Source organism: Pteronotus mesoamericanus, unplaced genomic scaffold (assembly GCF_021234165.1).
Source record: "Pteronotus mesoamericanus isolate MK-2021 breed Mesoamerican mustached bat unplaced genomic scaffold, CSHL_Meso_final contig_50, whole genome shotgun sequence".
Lineage (NCBI taxonomy): Eukaryota > Metazoa > Chordata > Mammalia > Chiroptera > Mormoopidae > Pteronotus > Pteronotus mesoamericanus.
In genome coordinates, this window is record NW_026555186.1 from 28,357,503 (window position 1) to 28,370,165 (window position 12,663).

The window sequence follows — 12,663 nt, forward strand, 5'->3', positions numbered from 1 at the left end:
AATACATACTTTAAGAAAAAAAAATGTATTGGAGAAGTTATGTGTTTTACTGGAAAGCATGACAGCCTCAAAGTGCTTTGAAACTCTCTAGTGCAGTCAGATCATGTCGGGTCTTGTTTTAACGCAAATTCTGAATCTGTGGGTCCAGGGTGGAGCCTTACAGTCTGCATTTCTAGCAAGTTCCCCAGGGTGCTGGTGCTGTTGGTCCAGTCCTATACCCTGAGGGCCAAGGATCTACAAGACCTCATTTCAAGTACTGACTTCTCACAGGCTGTTTCCTACCTGTCCAATAAGGCACTTGAAACTAAAGTACCTTTCAATTCTGACCAGCAGCAGCAGCAGCAGCAGCAGCAGCAGCAGCAGCAGCACCATGAGTAGAGAACTGAGAAGGCTGGTCTATGTCAAGAGCACATCTCTGCTCTGAGTTTTCAAGGGCTCCCCATTACAATACCATGAAAGCAAAGTAGAAATAGGAAAACAAACAAGGCAGGAAATACAGTTTCTGTTCTTACCATCCCAGAGTTTCCAATTTTATTCACATTGTGCCTTTGCTAACATTGAAAAGCCTGGCTTTAAAAAGTTAAAAAAAGAAAAAAAGAAAAGAACAATGGCTTTACTTAGGTCACGGGATCAACAAATAAAACTTCTAATTGTGCTGTTTGTCCTAATTAAGATACTAGGTAGGCTTAATTCTCTCTATTGCATGCCCAATGGAACAGTCTAATTACCGGTAATAATCCAATGAAGACACACAAGATTATTGCCTTAAGATCTGAAACATATTTTTAACCAGAGTAGAAGTAGAAGCAAAGCTACAGCTTAATACTACCTTTTTTGGGTTTGTTAAACCTGTCAGTTGTGGAGGAATTTAACACCGCCTTGAAATCTTTCTTATCCTTCAGAGCCCTCTCAGATGTTCCCTCCTCAGTGAAGCTTTCCCAGAGGCCACAGTCAGAATTAGCAGCCACCTCCTGCCCCTCCAGTCCCAGTTTCACCTCATCAGGCCTCACACTTCACAAGGGGGCTCATTTGGTTATGTGCCTGTTGCCTCCCTCACTGCAGTACACTCTTGAAGCCATCTCGGTGGAGTAGAAAGAGAGTTTAGGGACTTGGAGCCCAGGTACCAAGTGGACACTTCAGGACTGTTCTGTCCTGGTCATACGTCTCCAGGCGGCCTTGGAAAGTTCTAGCCTGGCTGCCCCTTTCTGTAGAAGCCATGATCAAAAGGGGTTGTTGGGAGGGTTACACCAAATAATAGTTGTGAAACTGCCTCCCTCCTCTCCTGACTTAGAGTAGGCGCTGGGTGAATATTTGCTATGTTTTAACTTCACTATTAAGGTCAGGGATCATGACTTGTAAGTCCTTACATTCTAGCACTTCAGGAAAAGTCGTACAAAGCTGGTACTTAACAAATTCTTTAAAATTGAATTTAATATCCTCTCTTTTAAGGAGATTGGGCATATTTATTTTAGACATGGCAATAAAACAAGATGGAAGAAAGAACTGGTTTGGTTTTCCCCAAATAGCTGATAGTGAATGCATTTCTGAAGTATATGAAATGTATTTTGAAGTGGTTATTAAAATTCTGGCAGAGATTTATTTCTGGCTCGCTTAGTTTAGGAATCCTAAACACAAGTGGAGAAAAGATAAACACTACACAAGAAAAAAAAAAACAAATGTATTTAACAGGCAATTCCTATAGGATGAGCCTTTTTATATATTTATATGTATAAATTTCTGGAAGAGTTAGAAAAAATTGATAATAGTTATGTTTGGGAAGAAGGTCAAGGGTAGAGAAGAAGGAAAGATTTGTTTTCACTTTATACATGTCTATATGGTTTAAATTTTTAGCCATGTAAGCATATTTGTTTGTTTAAATATATATCAATAAGGATATTGATATATATCCTGGGGGGTAAGCTGGGGGAATTGAAGGATGGGCCATTTTACTTTACTCTTTTATATATTAAAGTCCCTAATACATGTTATTTTTGAGTTTTATTTTCAAATGGCTTAAGTACAAGTTGCTAATGAGAAATGAGGGTTTCCTGTCCCTTGCCAAGTCCCTAATCGCCTCCATCACAGAAGCCAGGGCAAGCCCAGCCTGCTCAGCCATAGCTACCGCTGAGCTTTCTTGAGCTCCTGGGGTAGGGCTGTGTCTTCACACTACTGTTGGGTGGTGGAGACCTAGCATACAGTGTGAGCCCATAAAGTACTGGAATGATCACTTCACAAAGCCATGCTCTGGCTCAGCGAAGATGAGGCTCCTGGTAACTGCCCTAAAGGAGGGGAATGACAGGATATGGAGACCAGCTCAGCAGGGGCATCCTCCCCACACTGCACCAGAAAAGCAAAGGAGTTGCCCTCCTTCCACCATAGTGTAGGAGCCTGTTCTTTTTAGCAAGAGATTAGATTTTCCTTTTTTCTCTGGCACCACTGAGTTGTTTTCAGCAGTAACCCCTTTACCTCCTACCATGGCTGGGAATGTGTCCCTTTGGAATGTCTTTACCCCTTGTTCTATGCTAGGGCAGAATGAAGCGGCATTTTCTCCTAGCACCTGTCTATCATTTTCTATTACCCTCAACTTAACTAATTTTATGAAGGTGGTGTCCAAGGAGAACACACTGCAGGGACATTTGAGGTACTGCTTTCAATTCTAGGTGGTACCACCCTCCACACAGCGGCCTGGACAAAATGCGATGTTTTCACAGGAGGGTAATCAGGATCGATAAAGGACGCATAACCACACTATACAATAAACTGCTGGTGGACTGGAATGCAGTCACCGCTCACTTTTCTTTGGTCAAATCATTAACTTCTCTGTGCCTCAGGTTCTTCACCAATGAACTGGACTTCCATAGTATTAACCTCCAAGGGTTGTCATGAGGATTAAATGACTTAATTCACACAAGCACTTAGAACTGCTAAGGGTTCAGCAAGTGCAAGTGACCATTTTTTGTTTCAGGGGCTGGAGCTCCTGCAAAGACTCCCCAGTGTTCAGATTGCAGCAGCCACAGGCCACTCCTGCTCTATAAAATATAAAAGCTCACTTTCTGATCTGTAGGCATTTTTAAAGACACAGATATTATTATGAACAAACTTAGCTACTGATAATTCCTGTGAGAGACATGAGTAGCAAACCTGAACCTCCTCTGCTATAAAGAAGAGATATGCTGCATATGTATTTCCCTGAGTGAATCTGCCTGCCTTTTGCCTTATGCTGATACATTCTTTACATTGTCTTCTGGACATGCATTGGGCCTCATGATACATGTAATCTCCTTATTGAGGATGATCTGACTCTTCTGGTCAAGATGGTGGCATAGGCAGACATGGCTTGCCTCTTCACACATCAAATTACACACATCAAAATTACAACTAAAATATAGAACAACAATCACTCAGAACCATCAGAAATTGAATTGAATGGAAGTGTGGCATTAAAGACAACACATCCATCCAGAGTGAAGTCAGAGGAACAGGCTGTTCCCACACCCATATGTGGTAGATAAAAATTCAGGAGGGACATCTCAGAAGTGAGGTGTCCCAGCCCCACACCAGGCCCCGCAGCCCAGGAATCCAGTGCCAGGAAGATAAGTCCCTACAACATCTGGCTGTAAACGCCAGCAGAAATTGAGTCAGTAGAAGAAACTTCTAGAGCCCCAAGCACTTAAAGGACCCATACAGAGACTCATCTACTCAGACTCTCGTCCCCTGAGCTTCATTACTGGGGTAGCAGCTTGAAAGGCACCAGTGGAATTCAGGGAGGAACTGAAATATCTGGCATTAAGGTGAACAGATGTCATTGTCCCTTTTCTAAACCCTCCCCATACAGAGCTGGCAAGTTGGTGCCATATCTGAGACTCCATCAACCTGGATAACACTGTTTGACCTGCCTTGGAGATCCCCAGAGACTGCACCCCACTCAACTTATAGGTCTACCCAAGCACATTTTCCATATGAATGGCTGGTCTTGGCTCATGCTTCAAAACTTCCTAAGTCCTCTCAAACAAGCAACAGTTGGCCTCAGTGAGCCCCAGGCTTGGCACTAGCAGCAGCCAGTCTAGATTCACAGCTTGGCTTTACCTGTGAATCTCCAAGTGCAGCACAAGTAGCAGCTATTTCAGATTGCTTTGTAGCTTTGTGGCCCCAGGCAAAACACAGGCGGGGGCTGACCTTCACCTGCACCATCCAGGAAACCCCAGGGCCAGTGCACCCAGTGGACAGCTATAGACCACATCGGAGCTCCACAACCCTGCACCTGCACAGCTGATCCTCCACAGAGGGCAGGGGTTGGTGGCAAATGATCACAGCCAATCCTTGCAGCTAACTGGCCTGGGTAAATCTCTCCCATTGATCTTCCAATAGCAACCAAGGCTCAACTACAAGGATCAAGTACAGGAAATTGTTCTCAGCCCACACAAAGGGTGCACCTTGAGTACCCAGCTTGGGTGATAGGGGAGGCTGTGCCACTGGACCCTACAGGACACCTACTACATTAGGCCACACTACCAAGACACAGAGTCAAAGCAGCTCTACCTAATACAGAGAAACAAACACAAGAAGGCTGCCAAAAGGAGGAGACATAGATACATGGCCCAAATGAAGAACAGGTCAAAACTCTGGAGAAAGAGCTAAATGAAATGTAGATAAGCAATCTATCAGATGCAAAATTCAGAACACATGTTATATGGATGCTCAAGGAACTTAGAGAGGACCTTAACAACATAAAAAAAAGATCCAGCCGGAAACAAAGGATACAATAATTGAAATAAAGAACAATTTACAGAGAAACAGCAGTAGAGTGGATGAAGATGAAAATCAAATCAATGATTTAGAACATAAGGAAAAACAACCAAGCAGAATAAAAAGAAAAAAGAATTAAAAAAAACAAGGATAGTGTAAGCTGTCTCTGGGATGACTTAAAGCATTCCAACATTCACATCATAGGGGTACCAGAAGGAGAAGAGAAAGAGCAAGAAATTGTTAATCTATTTCAAAAAATAATGAAAGAAAACTTCCCTAATTTGGTGAAGGAAATAGACATGCAAGTCCAGGAAACACAGAGAATCCCTATTATGATGGATGCAAAGAGGCTCACTCCAAGACACATCAGAGTTAAAATGGCAAAGGTTAAAGATAAAAAGAGGGTCTTAAAAGCAGCAAGAGAAAAGCAGTTACCTACAGGGGAGTTCCCGTAAGACTGATTTCTCAAAAGAAACATTGCAAGCTAGAAGAGATTGGCAAGAAATATTCAAAGTCATGAAAAGCAGGGACCTACAGCCAATATTAGAATGGAAGGGCAGATAAAGAGCTCCCCAGAGAAGAAAAAGCTAAAGGAGTTCATCATCACTAAGCCCTTATTATATGAAATGTTAAAGGGACTTATTTAAGGAAAAGAAGATCAAAACTATGAACAATAAAATGGCAAATATACACATCTATCAACAGGTGAATCTAAAAAACAAACTAAGCAAACAGGAAGAACAGAGACAAAATCATGGATACAGAGTGTTTTGATGGTTGCCAGATAGGAGGGGATATGGGGGAATGGATGAAGAACTGAGGGGATTAAGAAGTACAAATAGGTAGTTACAGAACAGCCATGGAGTTGTAAAGTACAGCATAGGAAATGGAGTAGCCAAAGAACTTCTGCACATGACACATGGACATGAACAATGGGGGGTGTATTGCCTGAGGGAGTGGGGGGTGCTGGGTGGAGGGGAACAAAAGGGGAAAAATCAGGACAACTGTAATAGCACAATTTTTATAAAATATAATTTTTTTAAAAGGAAGGATGATTTGTATGTTGTCAACCCTGTAGTGCAGAGAAAAATATGCCATCCCTATCCAGGCAAGGTTGACCAGCTACCTCTTTGCAATACCCAATCTAAATAAAAAAAGCTTTTGTTGTTTGTTTTTTTTTTTTTCCCTGCAATTGTTCCAACACTGGCCATTCACTGTAGCTGTCCGTACTTGAGCATCTGCAAAGCAGCACGTGCAGGTCATTGATGTGAGGGTCACCAGACTTTGCCAACTGTTCTCTTTCTGGGTCTCTTATTGACCCATTAATTGTGTGTTAAGCAAACAAATTCAGGGTAAATGTTTGAATAGGCGATTTCCCAAACAAATCTAAAGCAATAAATCAGCCAGTGTTTTTTTATTTTTATTTTTTTACCTTATTACTTAGATGCTGCTGAGTATCTTGAATGTGTTTTTGAAAAGGGGCTGTTCAAATGGTACTTTGGTGAAGCAAGGGAAAAAGCAGAAATAAATGAAAGCTGTAGTAGCAGCTTTTTTAACACCACATTCAAACATAATGAACTTCCATGATTAATTATGCCATTTTTCCTGGACATTGGACACCCTTTTGGAAAGCTCTGAAGTAACACTTGCCACACCTGATGTTATTTGATCCTAAGAAAAAATCTGACAAGGCCCATGGGAACCTGGTTTTTTTAGAAGCAGCAAGTGAATTAGAAATTCTAGTGTGTACTCATAGTGACACAAGAGGAATATTTATCTAGCTTTTCATTTTCCATTTGTTTCCTATGGAAGTGAAGCCAACAATGATGAATTTCATAATTCCCAAACTACTAACAGCTATTTCTCTTCTTCTTATGCCCCTTAAACTCCTTACTCCAAGAAAGAGTGTTCTCTTATGAATAGAATTTGGGAGTATTTTCAGATTAACTGTTATAACCTCTGCACTGACCTTCCCTAGCTTGCTTGCTTTCCCAAAGAAAGGCCAGGGCTTTCAGAAGGGACTAGAGAGAAAACGCATAGAATCCTCTAAAGGGTTCCTAGGGGCCTGACCTTGGCCCAGGTCATGTGCTACAGGCAGAGACTGGAAGCAGGCTGGGGAATCCACTTTGACCTTGGAACCCTTGACCTTAAAGCCCCCCATCTTGGCCTTGTCGTGGTGATAAGTCAGACGTTCAGAACAAAGGTGATGTGACTACGAGTCAAACTCCAGAATTGTTCTGTGTGGCAGCTCCTCGTGTCTGCCCACTCTATACCCATCCCCCCATGAGGCTGGGAAGAGCGTGACTGTTTTGTCTTTTGCCCTTGCCATTGGTCATGGCAGCCAAAGGTAGTCCACAGAGCTTACTTTCCAACTTGGAAGCTGAATTGTGTGTCCTAAAGGATATATTTAAAGGAAACTTTCCCATGCAAAATGCTGGAATGAATCGTGTCCCTTGTTTCTTTGCTGATACATGTATCATGTACTCCTGATATCTGACGTGTTTCTTTGTTTTGTGTGTTACAGGCAGCATAGTCTACCTCGGGATGATGGTGGGGGCCTTCTTCTGGGGAGGACTGGCTGACAAAGTGGGAAGGAAACAGTCTCTTCTGATCTGCATGTCTGTCAACGGATTCTTTGCCTTCCTTTCTTCATTTGTCCAAGGTTATGGCTTCTTCCTCTTCTGTCGCTTACTTTCTGGATTTGGGTAAGGTTTTCTCCTTCATGTTTTATAATAATGTATTTATTCTCCATGATTGTGCATGTTCTCCACTCTGCAGGACCTCATTACCAAGAAATTATCCCTTAACGCAGCTCCTGCCCTGCCTTTGTGTCAGTCTTCAGGGCCATGATTCCATTTCTTAGAAATATAATTATCAGCCTTTAAATCCAGAAGAGAAGGGAACACATGTCTATGTTCTTGTGGCTGATTCTTTTAGTGTTTTACTTCTGGGAAATGGATATTGTTTTAAATGGAAAGCTCTTTCTATGGCAGGGCACATTCATAAATGTATTTTTCTTCTGAAAATTTAATTTAGGCAAGAAATAGCTCTGGTCCTACATTATGAACTAATTAAAGGTTTGGACCATTCAGACATTCTCTTAAATCCAGCATGAGAGTATCTCCAGTAAACGGGATTTTATTGATTTACATAACTGCATTTTTTAACTGGGTAGGAAGCCTGTTTTTGACTTCTGTTGAATTAACAGAAATTGTGCTGTTAGCCAAGTACAATGGCGCAGTATAGCAAATGGTGTAGTCATTTTCTTTAAAGAGCTTGAAGTACTCATTACTACTAAGTCAACTCACAGCTTAGGAAAGCCCAGTAGCTCAATTAGAAGAGTCCAAGAAACTCTGATAAGGAAAAAAAAATAGTAAAAATATAAAATTCCTGATTTGTTCTTGAGAACTTTATTTTCATTAGAGACATTCTTTCTCTGGGGCATTTGACATAAGATGAATCTATAAGAATCATATAAAAATAAATACATGGAGAAAGAAAAGGAGACAGTGCTGGGTTATGAACTTGAGAAGCACATCAGTTGTGGTTGTTGATGGTAGAGGTACCCACACAGCAAAACACAGATTTGCCAAAAGAGAAGGTCAGAGAACTACAACTTGTCTTTTTAAAATTACCTACTGAAGTACCTTAAAATCAGAGCTGAGATTAGTGGGAATATAAAGCATCAGAGAGAGAGAGACTGTGTGGGTGACTTCAAGAGTACGAAGTGCAGACTGATGACCATGAGTGATGATGATGTACTTTTATAATTCATTCAAAATAATGTAAAATGTTTATATCATTGTTTTGTCACAAGATTTGTGTACATATTCAGATTGGTGCACTATCCACAAATTTTTCTGATGTTCTTTTTAAATCTTCTTATACCTGTTCATATGCTACATTCTGTATACAATGGGCAAATATGAGACTAAATAGCACAAACTTCAGGACATTTTCTCAGAGTACATACATTTCAGTAAACCTAGAGGGTTGGAAAGTGTAAAAATATTTTTTCCTTGGAAAAAAATGATCTGAATCAATAATTTGCTTTATAGTGATGGAGGAGGAGGGCTTTTCCTTAGTAGAGGGGACTTTGATGCTCAGAATTCTCTGTGAGATTGGCTTACATACACTGCTGACTTGAGGAGGTAACTTGCCTCATGGATTCAAGGGCAAAAGCATTCCTAAATCTGAGTGAACTGGGATACCTGAGGAAGAGCAGGTGTTATTTGGGGCTATTTGTTAAAGGCCCTTTTCTAGGTCCATAGGATGAGACATTCTTTTTCACCAGGAAAAACCAAGATTTCCTTCTGCTTTCTATTACCTGCATAACACCATTAACCTGCCAGGAGAAGGCTAATGGCCTAAGTTCTGAAGTTTCCAGGCCTTTATATTTGCCATCTTTTCCAGAAAATTTCAACCATATCCACAGCCTCAAAACACCTGACTATGGTCAAATTATTATGGTGATTTTAAGTACCAGTCTGCATTGTGATATGGTCAACCCAGTTGACTGCAGAGAAGAGGGCTGTTTTGGTGGCTGCAAAGCACTCAAAACTAATGGACTGTCCCAAAGCTAATTCAAGGGCAGTATAGAAGTAGAGACTGCTTGGGTATATTCATGACATCATCTTCCCTGTTGCAGACAAATCATTCTTCAGCTAGCCACTCAGGCCTGCTGACCTCTTTAATAACATAATTTACCTGGCAAAGCACAGACTGTGTATTGCTAACTCAGCTAGGCTCTCTAAATTGTAATACTAGAGGCAAACTCACTGTACCTTTGCAAGGCTGGCAAAGGACTGGAAGTCCAGAAATCTAAGTCCATTTACCCCTGCCCTTTACTGTAGGACCTTGGAAAACTCTCTCAGCTTCTCCATTCTGGTTTGTCTTTTGAAAAGAGAGATAATAGTACTTTTCATTCCTACCTTGGAGTGTGAGAATCGAGTGATATAATGCATTAAAAGTACATGGTAGAGGGGGAGATATAGGATAGTGTTTAGGAACACTCCCCCATGGTTTGGCCCTTGCTTTTCTCTTTGTTCTTTATCCCATTCCTTCAGCTAAGCTGCCTGTACTCATTGCCTCAGGGTGACAGCAGAGGGAGAGGGAAAAAGAGGCCTCTTTCTGGCTTTGAAATTTCAAGTCTTACCTGTGAGGGAAAAAGAGAGGATGAACCATAGGCAAGATTTGGGAGAGACGAGAGTGAGTAAAATGGAGCCTCCCTGCTCCCCAGAATAGGTGGCGATTCCCTAGGCTGGTTGCAGGGCTGAGAGGAGCCACGTGAGCTTACTCGCCTGGGCCCAGGTGACAAAACACCCAGAGTTTTGTGAGATCCAGCAGCTGAGGGGACCTGAGAAATGATGTTAAAGAAAATGAAGAAAGTTACTGTTCCTCGGCTGAGTTTATGGGTCATATTTACCTATGTGTAACATGTAGAGTGACACCTCAATGACAAAGGATTTTTTATAAGTTTTTTCTTATTAAAGTATAGTCGGCATACAATATTCTGTTGGTTATAGTGTGCAGTAGTTTCAGGTATGCAATACAGTGATTTTGACATTTTTATATCTTACATTGCGATCACCCCACTAATTCTAAGTAATCACCTGTCGCTGTACAAATCTATCGTAATATTATCGGCTATAATCTCCTTCCTCTTTTCACCCATCACCCCAACTTCTCCCTTCTGGTAATCAACCCTTTGGTCTCTATTTCTATGAATCTGTTTTGTTTTGTTTTTTTTGTCTGTCATTTTTGTTTAGATCTACATATAAGTGAAACCACACAGTATTTGTCTTCCTCTGCCTTATTTATTTCACTTGGCATAATATCCTCTAGATTAGGGGTGTCCAACCTTTTTGTGTCTCTGGGCCACATTGGAAGAAGAAGAGTTGTCTTGGGCCATACATTAAATACATTGTGAAACATAATCACACAAAAAAATCTCATAATGTTTTAAGTAAATTTATGATTTTGTGTTGGGCCACAGTCATAGCCATCATGGGCCGCAGGTTGAACACCCTTGTTCGTCCATCCATATTGTCACAAACGGCAAGCTTTATTCTTTTCTATTGCTGCACAATATTCCATTGCATGTGTGTGTGTATACACACACCCCACATCTTTATACATTCACCTATTGAGGGACACCTAGATTTTTCTCCTCAGCTCTGGAGTTCATCTGCACACCCTGTCTCTGAATTGCTGGGTGGTCTCAGCCAAGTTTCTTCTCCAATTCCTCTTCAGTCCACCTCAGAAAAACACTCTGGCACTTGCTGTAGCCCTGAAACAATGCTGGAACTTTCACAGATATAAATGAGCCCTGGCCCTAAGACGCCTTCCATCTGGTCATAGAAGGAAGACACACTAACAGATCTCTCCGTCTCCACAGTGTCTTTCATCACAGAAATGTACTGGGGGTTCTGTTTTTCCTTCTTGGTAGCATTTATTGACAATACAAATAGTATACTTTTTATGCGCTTACTTCCCTCTTCCACCAGCTTGTGGATTCCAAAAGGGTAGGGATTGAGAAGACAAGTGTCTTCTCTTTACTGCTTAATTGCCCAAGGCGGGCGTGGTTACTGTAAAGCACAGAGTCAAAGCAGCAGCTGAGGAGTCTGACTGCACAGGCCTGTGTGGGTAGTGCTCCTAGAAGGGAAACAGATAGATTTTACTTGATCTGTATAAGCAGAAGAGTTTATACAGATCAAGTGAACAAAAGTTTAACTTGAATCATAAAAACAGAGAGTCATGGTGCCTCCATCAGTTCCCAGGCTTGAGCCAGTGACAGAGGAATGGGAGACTGGGTCTCCTGAGGAAGGATGCTGGCGCACTACTGAAAATTTATACAGTTTATCTTTCTCCCAGCCTTCCCCAAGCGGCCTGCAGCCTTTGTATGAGGGAAGTATGAGGGAAAAGAAAATAATCAGACTTTTCAGGACTTATTTACTAGGCACTAGGTCTGAGCTGACACTAATTCCAGGAGACCTAAAATGTCACTGTGGTCCACCATCAGGGTAGGCATTTATGGAGATCAGATGATCAATAGAGTTTTAGCTCAGGTTCATCTCCAAGTGCATTCAGGGGGCTCCTGATCCATTCCTGTGGTTATTCCCCAGGTCCCATTCTATCGCAACTGTGTGAATCTCCACATTGGCACAGCGCCTGTCCACCTGTTCCACACACTGGAAATCTCAGGGGACAATGAGAATTTCTGGGTCACAGTCCAAACCATTCAGTAATGGAATCAGGAGTAACACGGCTAGGACTTAAGTTGCCGTTAAGTCTTTTGAACTAGCAACTCTGTGAACAAGTAAACTGTGCTTTCTAAATCCAAGGTTAAAATGCCTTCGTACTGATTTTACTGAAAATGCTATAGGTTGCTCTATCTTATTTCATTGTTGAAGCATTATTAGCAGCACTAGGTTAAATTCTTGTTTCTACCTATAAAGGAGACAGGAAGGAGCACTTGTTTTAGCCTGAGGACTCTCTGAGCTTATGATTTCATTACCTCTAAATGTGCTTTCCACTTAATTCACCACACCAAGTCATGAGTATATTTTATTCGTAACATAAATATGTCCAGCTGCCATATTCTCTGTGACTTTAAATATTTATTCAGTGTCAAGAATAATTTTCCTGCCAGGGACAACAGTGTTTTGTGGGAATGAGGCAAAGGGCATCTCCAATTATTCAGCTGTCTCTCATTTTCCTAAGTGAATCTCACTCCAGAGAACAGACACTTTCCTCTCCTCTTTTGTTACAGAAAACTAGAAAGATGGGAAATGGAATTGACACCATTGACTCATTTTCATTTGCCCAGAATTAAATTATTTGCTTCTAGTCACTGTTAATTATGAGAATGATAATGCTTTGGATGCTGGGTAATGTCAGGGTTGGGAGTTGCTCAAT

The 12,663-nt window shown here is 41.4% G+C and overlaps 1 protein-coding gene across 2 annotated transcripts in view; it reads left to right on the forward strand.

Annotated features, from left to right (window-relative positions):
- Window positions 1–12,663, forward strand: part of SV2C (synaptic vesicle glycoprotein 2C) — a 137,820-nt gene that overhangs the window by 36,141 nt on the left and 89,016 nt on the right. For both annotated transcript variants that reach the window (XM_054578260.1, XM_054578262.1), the window contains exon 2: window positions 7,271–7,451. In XM_054578260.1, the coding sequence (XP_054434235.1) occupies window positions 7,271–7,451 (181 nt within the window). The remainder of the gene's footprint in view (window positions 1–7,270; window positions 7,452–12,663) is intronic.